Source organism: Erythrolamprus reginae, chromosome 2 (genome assembly GCF_031021105.1).
Source record: "Erythrolamprus reginae isolate rEryReg1 chromosome 2, rEryReg1.hap1, whole genome shotgun sequence".
NCBI classification, from domain to species: Eukaryota; Metazoa; Chordata; class Lepidosauria; order Squamata; family Dipsadidae; genus Erythrolamprus; species Erythrolamprus reginae.
Window position 1 is genome coordinate 150,899,195 of NC_091951.1, and position 17,937 is coordinate 150,917,131.

Consider the following 17,937-nt stretch of genomic DNA (forward strand, 5'->3'; position numbering starts at 1 on the left):
TGCTCTTGGATTTCGTGACTTATAAATTAGCCCTGGCTTCATCAAAAAGCCTGCTGCATTCCCACACATGATCAAAGTCACTCGATCTTTCATGGCCTTAAAGCCAGGGGCTTTGGCTTCATCTTGCATCAAGAAAGTCCATGAAGGCATCCTCTTCCAGAACAGGCCTGTTTCGTCCATGTTGAACACCTGTTCTGGAAGGTAGCCCCCTTCTGCAATTAGGTCTTTAAACGTGCCCTGGACGGAGTTTTTGGCTGCACCTGTATCTGCTGAGGCAGCTTCTCCATGCAATGACACACTCTTCAGGCCATAGCGCCGTTGAAATTTCTCAAACCACCCTTTGCTTGCTGTGAATGTGGCTGGGGCTGAAGAAGCAGAAGATGTTGATGGCTGGGGGTCTTCAGAGTCACCAGCACCTTCATCTACAGAGAATGACAGGAAAGGGAGAGAGAAGTGACTTGAATGAAAGCATACAGTACTCCTCCTTCGCCTCCTTCCTTCCCTCCTTCCCTCCCTCCTTCCTTCCCTCCCTCCTTCCTTCCCTCCCTCCTTCCCCCCTTCCCTCCCTCCTTCCTTTCTTAAAAAGCACTTAAATACATAATGACAGAATAAAAAACCCCAGCCCTCACCTGCGTTTCCCTCATCTGCATCGCCTCCTTCTGTGTTTGCAAGACGGTTGTACAGTTGCTGTGCCTTTGGCCTTATGGTATTGGTATCCAAAGCAATGCTCTTTTTGCGGCAGTCTTGTACCCACACGGACAAAGCAGCTTCCATCTTCATAAGGCGTTTGTTTCTAGGCGTCACCATTCTTTTTGCAGCCTTGTTGAATGTCATCAGAGAAGTTTGCCTTATCTTCTTTTCGTCTTTGCGAATGTATCGCACAGTCGATTCGTTGATCCCATAATGCCGACCAACTTCTGCATAAGAGCGTCCCTCTTTCAGCATGTCCAAAATTTCAATTTTCTCCTTAATTGTCAGCATCTTCCTGCTCTTTTTAGCATCGCCACCTCCGCTCCGCGTGCAACGTTTAGGAGCCATCTTCCAACAAGTCTTAACAAGTTCCAAAAGCTCCAAACCACCCGGGGCAAACAACACTGATTGGCCGAGATTTCTGTCCATCAGCAGTCGGGCAAAATTTTTGCTTTTTTTTTGCGATGTCAAAGCTTATTGGCCGAGATTTCGGCCAATCAGCAATGGCAGACGTTAGTTTGGTGATGACGTATGACGTCATTGGGCGGGGAAAACCGTGGTGTAGAAAAAAAAAACGCGAATTATTTTTAAATTATTATTTTTTGAAAAACGTGGTATAGCGTTTCGCAAAAATCGAGACCGCGAAAATCGAGGGATCACTGTATCCCTCTGTATTTAAATTATTATTTTTTGAAAAACGTGGTACAGTATAGCGTTTCGTGAAAATCGAGACCGCGAAAATCGAGGGATCACTGTATTTGTATATTTGACAAGAATATATGACAAGAAACGCGAACTATTTTTAAATTATTATTTTTTGAAAAACGTGGTATAGCGTTTCGCGAAAATCGAGACCGTGAAAATCGAGGGATCACTGTATCCCACTGTATTTAAATTATTATTTTTTGAAAAACGTGGTATAGCGTTTCGCGAAAATCGAGACCGCGAAAATCGAGGGATCACTGTATTTGTATATTTGACAAGAATCGTAAAGTACAACATCTAATGATGGTCATTCTAAATCTTAAAGTTACCAAGCTTGGAGAACTGCAAAAAAGGGCAACAAATGATAAAGGAAATGGAGCACCTCCCTTATGATACCAGGTTGCAACACCTTGGTCTCTTCAGTCTTGAAAGACGGCGTTTAAGGGGTGACTTGATCAAAGTGTATAAAATCATGCATGGGATAGAAAAGGTGGATAGAGAAAAAATATTTTCTCTATCACACAATACTAGGATGAGGGCGAACTCCCTAAAGTTCATAGGTAAGAAAGTGAGGACAAATCAAGGGAAATATTTATTCACCCAGAGGGTTATTGGTTTATGGAATTCACTTCCAGAAGAGGTCATGACAGCTGTCAGCCTTGATAGCTTCAAGGCAGGATTAGACAGATTCATGGATGCCAAGTGTATCGGTGGTTATTGAAACGGATGTCCATGTGCCGCCTCTATGTTGGTTGAGGCAGGCAGGATTCCCTTGAGTATCATTTGTTGGGGGTCAAGGGAAAGGGAGGGTTTTGCCTTCTCTTTCTGCTCAAGATCTCCATGGAAAATTGGGGGGGCCACTGTGTGACACAGAACGCTGGACTCGATGGGCTTCGGCCTGATTCAGCATGGCTCTTCTTATGTTCTTAACTGAAGTATTGGCTGAAGTATTTTAAGAATGATTTGATCTGGCCTTAAAACTTCTTCAGGAAATCCAAACAGATGAAATAAGTTGTGTGAGTCAATAGAGAATAGGAGACAATGCTCTCTCACAAATAAAAGCACTCTAGGTGGGGAGAGGGAAGCACCCCAGAGAAAGCCTCTAGGAGCTTTTTTCCACTGGTTAAAACTATGCATCTTCATGTTGTTTTGAATTTTGCTTTGATACGAATGGGAGTGCTTTACCCACGGGTATTAATCTCTCTCTCACCAAAATAAATCCATTCCAGTCCAACCCGTAGTTAACTTTAAACAAAGGAGTGGTTTAAAATTGGCAGAGGAAGAAACGTGTAAAAGTTTTTGAAATGTTTGCAGGGTTGGACACTGAGGGATGACCAGGGCAATCAGTGCATAAAAACAAGTTCATGGAGGAGGAGGCCCTCCCTCAGTAACTTTTTGATTTAATCTCAAAGAACACTATATCGATATCAGTGGAGACAAGAGAATAGGGGAAAACCTGCAGAGTTGTGCAAAATCTGCATTTTTTCCCCATTAACCTTGAACTATACCCAGACAGAAATAGGATGGTAGTTATTGCAGCGGAGGCTATATGTACTTACTCTTCTTTGTACCCTCATAAAAACACGAACAGTTCATTCTGAATCACTGAGGTAACTTATATATCCTTTAAAAAAAAAAACCATGTACTAGGTTTAATCAAGTTCCAGCATGTATCATTCCAGTCTGGAGAGCCATTTCCTTCTACAGTAGCGGTAATATTTGTCAGATTTGTGAGCTGTCCAATTCCTTTTGGACTCTGGGTGGCGTACAACAGGTAAAAAACCAATATAAAACAATTAAAACCCTATTAATAAAAGTCTTCATACTCCTGAGCCAGACCTAGGTGCTCTTGCTCAACGGCCCCAGGCCTGCTGGCACAGCTAGGCTTTTAAGGCTTTCCGGAAGGCCAGGAGGGTGGGGGCAGATCGCTGGAGATAGCTAGTTCCAGAGAGCTGGAGCCACCACAGAGAAGGCCCTCCCACATTGTCCCACCAGGCGGCACTGTTTGGCCGATGGGACCCTGTAGGCTCTAACCAGTCTCTGGTAAGTATGAGGCAGAAGACGGTCCCATAAATATATAAGACACACATTATGTCAATGTTTCTTTTTGATACTTACAATTTCGATGCATTTCAATAGCGGATGCATCTGAAGAAAGTCACCTTTTCCCCCTCCTCTTGATACCCCATTCATTTTTCTTGACACTTTTATGGCCCTCCTCTTCCCCTCACTGTAGGCTGCCAGGGAAAGGATAAATAGAAGTCTGAGCTAATTGTGTGCAAGCCTACAGAGCAACCGATAAATCCTCACAGAAAAAGTAAAAAACTGGGATGGTGAAAATAATTAAAATTTGAAAACAGGGACGGACTAAGGTAATGCTAAATTTAAAATTTTTAAATTTAGAGCCTATCCAGGCATAATTACTGGAAAGCAGAAACTTGTAGAGTTTTGGAGCCTACAAAGCTTTTGACTGAGTACAGCCATGGCTAAAAGCCTTTATCGATATGAGCGTTTAATTGATATGCTACAAAAACTCTTCTATCTGTAATCTCTGAGTGGGTGAGATGATGCATCATAGGGCAAAATGTTTTTCAACCAAGGTGCCTCAAATGAACTGATTTGCTGAATTCATCCAAAATCATGGGATTGGAATTTGGCAAATTTTTCAAAACATTTTGTGACTTAAAAACTTATTGCAAAGCATGTTATAGAGCAGTGATTTTCAACCTTTTTTGAGCCGCGGCACATTTTTTACATTTACAAAATCCTGGGGCACACGACCAACCAAAATGACACAAAGTGACACCCTAAGACACTCTCCTTTCTTTTTCCATCCCTGTCTCCTCCCCACCCTTGTGTGTGTGTGTGTGTGTGTATACACACTCTTGAACCATTTCCAAAAACAGGTGAGGGTTTTTTTCTGTCTTATTCTTTGGGTGCTTTTTATCATATGCTTTAAATCAAGAGTCACTTCTCTCTCTCTTTTGTTTCTCTCTCTTTCCTCTCATTCTCTGTCTCAATCATTTTCTCATTTCTCTTTTTTCCTCCCCTTTTTGCTCATTTCTCTCTCTCTCTCCCTTCCTCTCCTTTTCTATCTCTCTCTTGCTTGCTTTCTCTCTCTCTCTCTTGCCTTCTCTCTCTCTCTCACTCTTTCTCTCTCTCTTTCTCTCTCTCTTGCTTTCTTTCTCTCTCTTTCTCTCTCTCTTTCTCTCTTTCTTTCTCTCTCTCACAACAAAAAGTTGCAAGACCAGAACCTGAGCTTCTTTCTTCGCGGCACACCTGACCATGTCTCGCGGCACACTAGTGTGCCACGGCACACTGGTTGAAAAACACTGTTATAGAGTAAGACAAAATGCCATAAGACACTTCCTGGGGTCAAGTGCTGAGGTCTGACTGCACTATACAGTTCAACATGGGCTACTTTCAAGGTAGATATATCTCTGAATATTTCCCTGAATTTTTAATTCCCAGCTGTGCCATTGTTGGAAGGCATTGAGGAATCTTGTGAGGAATCTAGTATCTCTAAACCAGGGGTAGGCAAAGTTGACTCTTCTATGACTTCTGGACTTCAGCTCCCAGAATTCCTGAGCCAATCATGCTAGCTGAGGAATTCTGGGAGTTGAAGTCCCCGTCATAGAAGAGCCAACTTTGCCTACTCCTGCTCTAAACAATGACCCAACTATTTGTCCAGTATTGTACAAATGGAAATAGCTTTTAAAAAAGTCAATCGAATTGAACAGATAGGACTTCCTCTTTAAATATAAATGTCAGGCCAAGACCCTCATTTGATTTGGAGACTTTGGCCTGCCACACAGACTGTATTCGTGCTATGTGAATTTGGGAGGGGTTGCTGCATGAGGAAAATAGAAATGTAGCCGTAACAAATTCCTTCTAGATTTTCAAGATCCTGCTTTGTTTGACACCTGCCTGGAAGTTGTTGGGGTAACGGACACATTGGCATGGAGGAGACTGGTCAACGGGAAGAATTTGTAGGTGTGGCAACAAGGGAATGAACTATAAACTGGGTAGAGAAATCCTAATAGCCTTACATTCGGGTTTCTCACAGATGTGCCAACATGGCTCTGCTAATAAATTGGAACTTTGAGGAATGCAATGCCTCAGACTCTTGATTTAATTTCGGATGCTATTTGAAACCCTGACAATAAACTCCAGGATCTTCTACCATAAATAATGCAAAATAAAAAGTAACCTTGTGCAAATATACTGTCTTAAGATGCAGTGAGAGCCTTCCATGTTAAATGTTCCAGAAGGAAATTAGGATTATGCTAACAACAGCTATTTGTTGTTATGTCAAGCATGCACTCTTTTAAGTTCTACTAATGATCACAAACTAATAATACAGGTAGTCCTTACCTTATGAGCCCAAAATTTGTGTTGAGTGAAAAATTTGTTCAGTGAATTTGTCCCATTTTATGACTTTTCTTGCCACATTTGTTAAGTGAATCATTGCAACAGTTGTTAAGTGAATCTGGGCTCTCCATTGCTTGTCACAAGGTCGCCAAAGGACTCCTGAACACTTGCAACCGCCATAAATGAGTCACCTGTCAAGCATCTGAATGCAAATCATGTGACCATTGGGATGCTGCAATGGTCCTAAATGCAAAAAATGGCCATACGCCACTATTTTCAGTGCTGCTGTAACCCCAAACCGTCACTAAATCAATTGCTGTAAGTTAAGGACTACCTTTAGTTGCTAAGGAACTTGAAAAGTACTATCCATGTGCGGCTTGCATGAAGGATTTCAAGGAGACTCAAATGGTTGAAGAAAAAAAACAGATATTTGGACTAAAGGATGCCCTTTATTCCCCTATAAGTATTTTAAATTTATAGCACCCAGTCTATTCTTGTTAGAATGAAGAAAACATGGCTGAGCACTTTCATGTGCTGCTCTCCCTCTCCATTTCAAGTCCAACCAAATTGAACATTCACTGGGTTCTCTGAAGTGTAATGTATTTCTGAGAGCTACAATGTAAAACGAATGAGAGCAATAAAAATGAGACGCGTTTTCAAAAAGTTGTTTTTATATTCCAACATTTAAGTCAAACCAGTAAGAAAGCTTATACAAATTTTAAATGATAGCATTTTTGTAATTATAGTGGTGAAAATGGCATTATTGTACAATTATGTAGTCTGAAAGTAGGGAACATAGGTAGTGGTTCAGAGGATTTATTTCTGAGACTGCCTAACTGCCCCCGAAATGGCATGGTTTGTGAGGAGGGTCAGCATTGTCCAGAGAGAGAACAGAATGTTCTGGAAGTCTCTGGAAAATTCTGTTCTGAAATCAGTAAGTTATAAACATCTCTATTTGAAACCTTCGTTACTATCACACGTACACAAAAGACATCCAAAATGTTTGTGTAGAACTCTAACAAAAATGTCACCATACAGATTCAATCTGATTTTCTTGTTCACATAAACCTTCCTATCAGTTGCGTTCAGATCTGCACAAAGATTCCCCAAAGACAGGAAGGGCTACTAATACGAAGTCTCAATTTTCAAAATGTCCCAGGTCCTGATTTGTGACATTTAATCTAAATGGATTGCATGGGAATAACTCATTTTAGTCCATATGATGACCTCAATGAAACTGGATTGTCACATACTCTTTTTTTCTTACATTTTTGACGGGAGTATTGAATCTTGCCTTTAATTCTTGGAGGCAAAGAGAAAAAAAATGTTACTAAATGGTCCATCTCAGTACAGTTTTTCTTCTAAAAGCTTCTTAAAGAGCTTCACCCTCCATGAAGATCCAAAGATAGTGACAGCTGTAATGCAGTTTTCAATGAAGTATAATATTGACACGACGACACTGCGTTGCACACAGTACTGTAGGATGCAGTCATAGCAAAGCTTAAGAGCTTTTTCTGCACAGAAAAAATCCGTTATGTATAGGATGGTCAACTCATCTTTTCCCTATTTTCAAACAGTCTTTAATTTCCACATAAGGAAAAGAGTGTCCCTCTGTATTTTAAAGACAGTGATTTTGGTGTCAGTCAAATCTGAAAAAAAAAGGTTCAGTCACTCAATCAGTTTCTTTATACTGCACTTGTCACTGTTTTGCCTTTTTCACTATGGTGCCAACAGCTGAAATTACTGTTGTTTTGGAGCCACTTGCACTGGTGGTTACAGTCACAACAGCCGGCAATGTTGCAGTGGTTGTGAGAATGGTGGGCTGAGCTATTGTTGTCACAGGAATCGCAGAATCCCATTTGCTTTTTCTCTTCTGTGCATCTGTGAAAGAAAGCATGAATTTCAACAGGCTTTGTTAGACAAAATTCTCCTTCTCACAAATTTACTTTTCCCTCCAAAGTAAAATGCTTTCAAAGTCATCCCATCCCACTTCAAAATGCTGTTGGGGGAATCATTAATGTTAAAGGAGTTTTCCAATTCAACATTATCGTCACATTTGAGACTAACAAATGATTGCTATAAACTTTCACGGATACTCTAATCTTATTTATTTATTTGTTGTGATTTATAAGACTGCCCGCCTACTTTTAAAAACAGCAAAACCAGCAAAACAGAAAATTAAGAGGGGGAAACATTCATCACCAACAATACATATCAAATGGGCACATCAGCAACATATCCTGCAGCCTGGGGTTAATGCCCAATTTTTGAAAAATGTATAAAGGCCTATAAGGTCAGGTTGGCTCAATCTCTGGGGTTCCAGAAGGCAGGCATTACAAGAGAAAAGATGCACCTTCTGGGTCTCTTCGGATGGCAGTGCTTAATAGTTAGGACACAAAGCACACCCACTGTGTCAGATCTTATGGGGCAAGCAAAAATAACAGAACAGAGGCAATCTCTTAGATGGACAGGACTGAGTGATTACGAGAAGGGATTTCAAGTCCAGGAAGGGATACAACTTGCACCATCCCAGATGAATCTGAAAGCCATGAACCTGTAGAAGACCCTCCGGTCCACAGTTGTCATGTGATAGTTGAACAGAGGCTGTGAAGTCCAGGAAGACTTCCACACTGAATGCTAGTCTTGAACAGGATTATGTAACCTAAACCAGTGTTTCCCAACCTTGGCATCTTGAAGAGTTCTGGACTTCAACTCCCCAAATTCCCCAGCCAGCGAACGCTGGCTGGGGAATTCTGGGAGTTGAAGTCCAGATCTCTTCAAGATACCAAGGTTGGGAAACACTGACCTAAACAACCCCAGACACTGAACATAACAGCATCACTTGGTTGATCAGTGGTCAAGATGCACAATGTTGAGTGGTGGACAAGTGAAGAAGCAGGGCTTCACCAAATAAAGAAGAACAAAAATTCAAATCCAGACTTCTCACTTACCTCCACCCGTAGTGCTAGCTGTTGTGGTGGTTGTAGAAGGAGCATTTGTTGTCCCTTTCTTAGTGCCTGTTACAAATTCAATCTAGGGAAGGGGAAAAAAAGGGCCATTATAGATTAGATTAGATTAGATTTATTGGATTTATATGCCGCCCCTCTCCGCAAACTCGGGGCGGCTCACAACAGGGTAAAAACAGTACATAATAACAAATCCAATACCCACCAATCCAATTACAATTTTAAACTAAAAAATTCATAAAAACCAGCCCCAGAATATTAAAAAAAACACGCATACAATCAATCTAACACCAAAACAACATGGGCAAGGGGGAGATGTTTCAGTTCCCCCATGCCTGACGGCAGAGGTGGGTTTTAAGAAGTTTGCGAAAGGCAAGGAGGGTGGGGGCAATCCTAATCTCAGGGGGGGGGGCTGATTCCAGAGGGTCGGAGCCGCCACAGAGAAGGCTCTTCCCCTGGGTCCCGCCATATGACATTGTTTAGTCGACGGGACCCGGAGAAGGCCAACTCTGTGGGACCGAACCGGTCGCTGGGATTCGTGCGGCAGAAGGCGGTCCCGGAGATATTCTGGTCCGGTGCCATGAAGGGCTTATAGGTCATAACCAACACTTTGAATTGTGACCGGAAACTGATCGGCAACCAATGCAGACTGCGGAGTGTTGGAGTGATATGGGCATACTTAGAGAAGCCCATAATTGCTCTCGCAGCTGCATTCTCTGTGCTTTATATTATACTCTGTGCTTCTGATTTCTATCCAAAGGAATTAAGAACATGCCCTCCAAAATTATTAAGAACACACCTTTGCTCCTATTCTCAATTCGGGTAGAATCCCAGGGATTCTATGCATGAGCACTCCGCTATTTATCAGGAAATAATAATGATTTTTTCTTCATGAATAGCAGACAAGAGGGTCTCTTTCATTTTCTTATTCAGTCTTATTTAAATACTAAGTCTCTTAATTAGAATAAAAGGGGTTTAAAACAATTAATTAATTAGAACTTCATACTGTTTAACAGTAAAAAAAATAAGGAAATTAGAACTTCTAGAAAGCATCAACAATGGCACATCAGTGGCTGGGAAAATCCCAACAATCTCATCATACTTGGTCAAGGCCAAGATCATTGCAGGAAGGAGGCCAATCACAGAATTATGCAATTACAATATAATGTAAGGAACAATTTGAATGGCTATGAAAAGAACTAAGGTCCAAACATGCTACTGAGAAACCCTCATGTATATTATTAACTATTTGGATAATATACACTAAATCCAGCCCTTTTACTAGGTGCGTATGGATTCTACAGGAGGACGAAGCGGTTGGTTCTGAGGTAAACAATTCCTTAACCCAAAGAATTGTTTTATAAAGCTATAGATACAAACATACAGATAATCCTCAACTTGTAACCACAATTGAGTCCAACATTTCTGTCTTTAAGCAAGACAGCTATTCATAAGTTTTGCCCCATTTTATGACCCTTCTTGCCACAATTAAGTTAGTCAACAGTTTCAAGTGAATCTGATTTCCCCATTAACTACTGTTAGAAGGCCACAAAGTGTTCACAGGGCCTCCGGACACTGCAACCGTCATAAATATGAATCAGTTGCCAAGCATCGGAATTTTGGTCACATGAGTTTGGGAATGCTGCAATAGTTGTAAGTATGAAAAACAGTCATAAGTCACTTTTTTAGTGCTACTGCAACTTCAAATGGCCATTAAATGAATTGTTGTAAGTCGAGGACTACAGACACAGGCTATTGGGAATAGAAACATGACTATATATCTCCATCCTTATCTATGCTTTTGGAATACAGTGGTCCCTCGACTTGCGCGTTCTCGATTAGCGCGAAACGCTGCAACGCGGTTTTTCAAAAAATATTATTTAAAAAATAAAATATTAAAATATTATTTTAAAAAAAAAAATTTTAAAAAAAAAATTTTTTTTTATTCTGTTCCCTGAATGGAGACCGCCGGCCGCTCAATCGGGCCGGCAGGGAACAGAATGGAGCCTTCCGCGGCGGGGCTGGTAAGGGGGGGAGCCGAGGGGGGAGCCGAGCCCAGCCCCGTGGCATTCGCTTTCCTCCCGCCGGCAGCCGACTGATCGTGGGCTCCTTCGCAACCTCGGAGAGCTTCCTGGTTTTCGTGAGCTTTCATGCCCCGGAAGCTCTCCGAGGTTGCGAAGGAGCCCACAATCAGTCTCGGCTGCGGGTGGGAGGAAGGCGAATCCCCCGTGGGCTCCGTTACATTTTCCGCTGCCAGCCAGGCCATGCTGGCGGCAGCGGAACAATCGCTGGGTGGAAGGCGTGCTCGGCTCTGCCGCTCCAGCCGCTTTCGGCCGAGCCTCCCCGGCCAAGCAGCCAGGGAAGTCGAGCCAGGCGTGGCGGCGGCAGCGCTGCTTCTCCGGTCGCCCGGTCCTCTCCTGCCTCCTGCGCCGATGTTCCCCGCTGCGACGGAAGGCAATCGCTTGGCTAGGGAGGCTCGGCCGAAAGCGGCTGGAGCGGCAGAGCCGAGCACGCCTTCCACCCAGGGAGTCCTGCCCTTTCATCCCCGCCGACCACAGGGGCGAGGGGTGGGGATGAAGGGGCAGGACTTCCCGGGCGGAAGGCGTGCTCGGCTCTGCCGCTCCAGCCGCTTTCGGCCGAGCCTCCCTAGCCAAGCGACTGCCTTCCGTCGCAGCGGGGAACATCGGCGCAGGAGGCAGGAGAGGACCGGGCGACCGGAGAAGCAGCGCTGCCGCCGCCACGCCTGGCTCGACTTCCCTGGCTGCTCGGCCGAAAGGGGCTGGAGCGGCAGAGCCGAGCATGCCTTCCGCCCGGGAAGTCCTGCCCCTTCATCCCCACCCCTCGCCCCTGTGGCCGGCTCATCCAGGGGGGCGTGTGTGGACTGGCAAGCGGCAAGCGGGAAGACCAAGGGAAGGTTCCTTCAGCCGCCCAACACCTGATCCGCTCCGCAGCACGGCAGCAGCGAGGAGCCGAAGATGGGGTTTCCCCTTTGCCTTTACCCCATCTTCGGCTCCTCGCTGCTTCCGCGCTGCGGAGCAGATCAGCTGTTGGGCGGCTGAAGGAATCTTCCCTTGGTCTTCCCCACCGCCCACACGCAAACTCCACCATCTGCGCATGTGCGGCCATGAAAAAAATGGCGCACATGCGCAGATGGTGGTTTTACTTCCGCATCCAATATAACGCGGAAATCGGTTAGCGCGGGAGGTCTTGGAACGTAACCTCCGCGCTAACCGAGAGATCACTGTACTTGAAATATCTGTCATCTTTGGTCAAGAAAACAATGTCTAATTTGCTTAATTTAATTAACTGCAGATTTATCAAAGTGCAACCTGGGGAATGCAACACTTTAATTCTTTACATTCCAAAATGTAACTGATACCTTTGTTCGCTCTTTCTTGGCTTTTTCTAGCTTGTCCATTTCAATTTTCTGTGCTTTTGCTGAAAAAAGAGCCAATAACAGTAAATACACTCAACAGATTCAAATATGTGGATCAAAAAAGTAGTATCTGAGTATTTTCAGCATCAAACATTATCTATTAAAAACATTTGTTCTCCAGATTGCAAAATACTGTAAGTTTCCTCTAATTCAGCTAAAGGGGGAATAAAAGCTATAACTAATCTTTTCAGCTCTTTGAAAAACAGATTGCATACAAAGAAAATGCATTTTTTTAACCATACATTTTCTCCATTTCACTGGAGCATAGAAATCTAGAGAAAGCAAGGAAGAAAAATCTTCAATACCTAGTGCCTCATAATATGAATCTTCAGCCCACCCATGAGGATCAAACATGTCCTAAAAGAAAAAAAACAGGGAAAATATGTTACATTTGTGAATTTTAAATTATACAATATTTAAAGGCAAGAAACCCCGTGACTTCACATCGTAGTTAAGAATAGCTTATGGATTTATGGATGTTTTCAAACATATAAAACAATTTATGGATGTTTTTAAACAGATTAAAAACTAGAATCACACTGTCATCTTTTTAAATCTTATCTTTTTTATCTGTAACTCAAGGCAGTTAATATATCAAATTGTGCTGTGACAGTGGGAATTACAATGGACCACAAATTCTATGAAGCAATGTCCCTTAAGCTTCAGATTTATTTATTTATTTAATTTGTTTCTTTTTACGTTTATTGTCTTAGCTATAAGGAGAGTAATTCATAATAATGGCAGAATGGTGAAGATAGTGCCTATATGTGTGTCTACATTATATCCTTTTTCTCAGTTACTATAAGTGCTCTAGTTTGCCAATAATCTTTTTTTTCATGCCACAAAATAGGAAGCTGCTCTTAGTCAGAAAAGAATATAATCCTCCAAGCTAAGTGGGAAATAATTTATTTTTATAACCAACAAAATATCTACAGTAAGTTGTGGTTGATCCAGTCTTTTAAATCTACTTACCTTTGGATAATTAGTGCCAAGTTCATCAATTGCACAGAACTGGATCAGCTTCTCATAGATGCTGAAACAAAGCATTGCAACATATTATCTCCATTGTTTCATGTCCCATTTCGAGTTACTAAATAGTTTCTGGCTGGCTTGGGAGTAAACTAGTGTGTTAAGATATATTTATGCTTAAAATTTGTATTGCCTTATATTAGTTGTATTATTTTCAAGAAGCATGGACAACACACTAAAAATAACCTCTAATTTATTTCTCAGAGGTCCATGGAAGAAGGAAAGAGGAAATAAAGGCTGAAACTTCCCATGACTACACAATTCTATCTACTATTGCCCTTCCACTTCTACAGATTAAATGATCCAGATCTCTTGCCTACAAAACGCAGAGCCAACCATTTAGCTGAACCTGGGTAAACGATTAAGAATAAGCCCTCAATCATTTGTAGGAAATGGTATTTCAGAACACAGAATGTTTACATGGTTTACTTAATCTCCCTATAGAGCAAGCATGTCCAATCATTTGGCTTCTCTGGGCTGCACTAAAAGTTTCATTTTTTCTAAAATATTTTTATTATGATCTAATGGGGCTGCATAACCAGCTGTCCAGCCCAAATGTGGTTCTTGTGGGTAGTACCTGCCTACCATAGAAGATATAGTAGGCAGGTCCTGAGTCTCAGGAGAAGGGCAGCATAGAAATCTGATATGTAGATAGATAGATAGATAGATAGATAGATAGATAGATAGATAGATAGATAGATAGATAGATAGACAGACAGACAGACAGACAGACAGACAGACAGACAGACAGACAGACAGGAAGACAGACAGGAAGACAGACAGGAAGATAGATAGATAGATAGATAGATAGATAGATAGATAGATAGATAGATAGATAGATAGACAGACAGACAGATAGACAGATAGATACTTAGACAGACAGACATATTTTTTTCTTGGGGGGGACTCAAACATCAACCAGTTTGCATATTTTCATCAAACTGAAAGAATATATTTTACATAGAAAATCTTTAGCCAGTTGCAGAAACAAAACCCGTTCTTCCTTCAGTCCAATCCCAACTCATGAAGAGTCCACAGATAATTCTCTAAGTAGTAGTACAGTATATACGTCTGAACCCTGAGTCTTCATTGTTGCATATAAATATGACAGAGATAGAGCTTATTATATCAATATTACTATCCCAGTGAAGTCCTTGTATGAACATTTGGCAATCACTCAAATTTTGAACTTGGTGGTCTACAAATGTGCTTCCAGACCACTACTTACCTGGGATTTCGGAATTCTTTTTTCCTTTGAATTATCAAGTTCATGTCCATACCTTCCTTGTTTTTCCTTTCATATAGCTTCTGTATTTTGTCCTAAAGGGAAAAAAATATAGGAATATAATCAAAGGAATGACAACAGTCAGGTATCCTGAGTCCTTTGGGATTGGGTGGCTTAGAAGTCGAATTAAATAAATAAATTAATATTTTTATATATATATTTATATGTTTTGAATTACAGTCCAGGTATTCTCAGAAGACAAGGTCAAGAAGAACTAAGGTTCTTAGCATCTTCTCAATATTGTTTATATTAGTTAGTGCGACTTTGGGTTTGGGTTCAAAAATGTCTGAAGAGCCACAGATTCCCCAACCCTGTTTTAATTACACTGCAATAGTATAATGCAGTGTTTCCCAACCTTGGCAACTTGAAGATATTTGGACTTCAATTCCCAGAATTCCCCAGCCAGCATTTGCTGGCTGGGGAATTCTGGGAGTTGAAGTCCAGATATCTTCAAGTTGCCAAAGTTGGGAAACACTGGTATAATGTTTATAATCTATTGTGTGTGCTCTTGTACAAATAAGTGTTGAACTTAACAATTTAAACAGAGTAACTATAATTACAATAATGCAAGGTCACACATTAACAGGAATTTTAGTTGATAAACTAAGAACATGTTAACATGCGTACTTAGGCTGTAAAAAAATTATATCTAGAGCACAGCAACAAACACTTCTTTAATATACATGAAAAATCCTTTAAGAATTCAATGTGCAACAGCTTCTTTTGAATGGAAAAAAACCCCCAGACACATTGATACACAAATACATTCTTCCCTCTTCAAAAGGTGTTCTTCAGAATCCCATAACAATAAGCTGTTGCTTTAAATATTGTAACTGATTTCAGCCCACTTTGTGTTAAAAAGAACCAGGATGACTATGTGAGTGTCAAGTGACAGCTAACAGCATCATTTGGATTAATAACATCTGACATGACAGGATCTCTTTACAATTACAAAGCTATTACAGGATCTCTTTACAATTACAAAGCACCTTAGTTTTTGGGTAGGAAAATAGGGCAAAAAAATCTAACCAGGTATTCATTAGTCTGGTCAGCTTCAGCTCATTCTTTTATATTCTGGCTAGGGCTGAAAAATTTTTTTGGAAGGGAATAGGAATGAAAACAAGCCTGCAAAGATTTAGGGATCCCTTCTTCGGAGGGAACAGGAATAAAAAAATCCTGCAAGCCAGGAAGATTGTTAGCACCTCATTATAATGAAAAAACATTTTTCAGAGGGAGTGAGACTAAAAACAAGCCTGCAAAGGCTGGGGAAAAAAGCTTCTCCAGAGGGTATAGGAAGCGGGAAGATCATTAGCACCAAATTAGGACTGGAAAAAATAAAAAGCTACATTCGGAGTATAAGACTCACAGAAATTTTCAGCCTCTTTTAGGGAAGAAAAAATGCCACTTGGCGGGACCCAGGGGAAGAGCCTTCTCTGTGGCGGCCCCGGCCCTCTGGAACCAACTCCCCCCAGAGATTAGAATTGCCCCCACCCTCCTTGCCTTTCGTAAGCTACTTAAAACCCACCTCTGCCGCCAGGCATGGGGGAATTAAGACTTCTTCTCCCCCTAGGCCGTTGCAACTGTATGCATGGTATGTTTGTAGGTATGTTTGGTTTTATATATTAAGGGGTTTTAATTTACTTTTAGTATTGGATTTTATTGTATATTGTTCATGATTGTTGTTAGCCGCCCCGAGTTTTCGGAGAGGGGCGGCATATAAATCCAATAAAACTTGAAACTTGAAAAAAGTGTGTCTTATACTCCAAAAAATATTGTGTGTGTGTGTGTAGTGAATACGAAAGAAAATGTGCATGGTTAGACCTTTATATAATATTATAAATATTGGGGAAAGTTCTACTGCTGGCTGGAAAAAAAGGAAAAAGTAATAAATGTATTCTTAGCAATAATATTATTAACTGGAATGATTTCTTGGTGCCAAATGGGTTAAGGGAAAATAGACATAAAATTAAACATAGAAGTAAGAACAATGTGTATGACTTATTTATAATAATACACCAAAAATAGTTACATAATAGGTTGTGAGCAGAATAAGAAATGAACACAGATTTGCTACACAAATGTCCAATGTTTTTAAATGTATTTTGTGTATTATGTATATATGTGTATAAATAAAACTTTTGGTTAAAAATAAAAGACCTTTATACAAGATTCCTGAAACAGATACTATTTGCAGAATCTCAGATTAAGATGGTGATTAAATATAGACGATGTTAGAGATTAGAAAAAGGAAAAATAAAAATTCAAGGAAAATCTTACCTGTAAGTGGTTGGAACATCTGCCTTGTGGTTCTGGGGGGATTTTGATATCATCAGGTGACATGTTCCTTACCCGCTCAGAGAAGGAAGCTAGAAAGACAGAGGCCTTCAGAATTAGAAATCATAGCAAATTCAGTTTATTTGTAAAAATTGCTTTGTGATATTAATAATAGATAACCCAAATAAGTGAGTGGTTCTTAAAATCTGGGAAGCAGATTAATTGACAAATAAGCACGCATACATTTTTCTCTGTGTATATAACTATATAACTGTATAACTATACTTTTCACAATCTCTTTTTTTAATATAATAATATAATAATATTTTTATTGATTTTTTACAATATAAACATACACACAACATAAAACAAGTGCTTTGTGAATTGTGCCCACCACCAGACAAACATTCATACTCCACCACCAAATCGGGGAACAAAGTATCTTACATATTATAAAGTGATTCCAATTTGTTTCTTGTAGCTTGTTCTCGGATTCTACTCGCCATATATCCTCTTACTTTGTCCCATCATATCATCAGTTGTCGCAAATCAGTTTCATTAACCAAATTCATCCTTTTATCCATAATCTCAAATTGAATGTGATCCACCATGTACAGGTACCAATTTTGCATTGTCCATTTTGTCGCATTCTTCCAACCAAAGACTATTACCGCCTGAGCACTTTCTATCGATGCTTGTTGTATTTCTCTAAATTCTCCCATTGCATTACTTTTAACTAATATTGCCAATTCCTTAGTTAATTATCCATCGTATATTTAACATCCTATTAATATCCTCTTACACTTTTTGCCAAAAATTCTGCACTATCAGGCATTCCCAAAACATATGCATAAACACTCCTTTATCTTGGCACCCATGCCAACAAATACCCCTAGCATTCTGCTGAAAGTATGCAAGTTGAACGGGTGTGTAATACCACTTATGTAATATTTTCCTTCTTATTTCCCTAACTCTTGTATTTTTCACAATCTCCAACTACCTGTACTTCCTATTGGACACTTTGGCTAAAGTTAGTAGAAGCTGCAGTTCATATTAACTGAAAGATGTAGGAATCCGGAGTACTGGTGTTGACATATAGCCAAAACGTGCATTCACTAAATTTTTTTAATGAATGCATAAATTAAACAGCCTTCAATATGACAGATGGTCAATTCAGACGT

General features: G+C 40.6%; 1 protein-coding gene across 2 annotated transcripts in view; it reads right to left on the reverse strand.

Moving 5' to 3' along the window:
* Positions 1 to 6,419: 6,419 nt before the first annotated feature.
* Positions 6,420 to 17,937, reverse strand: part of SAP30BP (SAP30 binding protein) — a 46,604-nt gene continuing 35,086 nt past the window's right edge. For both annotated transcript variants that reach the window (XM_070739918.1, XM_070739917.1), the window contains 7 exons: positions 16,760 to 16,848; positions 14,426 to 14,517; positions 13,141 to 13,201; positions 12,474 to 12,525; positions 12,112 to 12,170; positions 8,718 to 8,799; positions 6,420 to 7,647 (listed from right to left, as the gene is read on the reverse strand). In XM_070739918.1, coding sequence (XP_070596019.1) covers positions 7,466 to 7,647; positions 8,718 to 8,799; positions 12,112 to 12,170; positions 12,474 to 12,525; positions 13,141 to 13,201; positions 14,426 to 14,517; positions 16,760 to 16,848 — 617 coding nt within the window. In that variant the 3' untranslated portion in view covers positions 6,420 to 7,465. The remainder of the gene's footprint in view (positions 7,648 to 8,717; positions 8,800 to 12,111; positions 12,171 to 12,473; positions 12,526 to 13,140; positions 13,202 to 14,425; positions 14,518 to 16,759; positions 16,849 to 17,937) is intronic.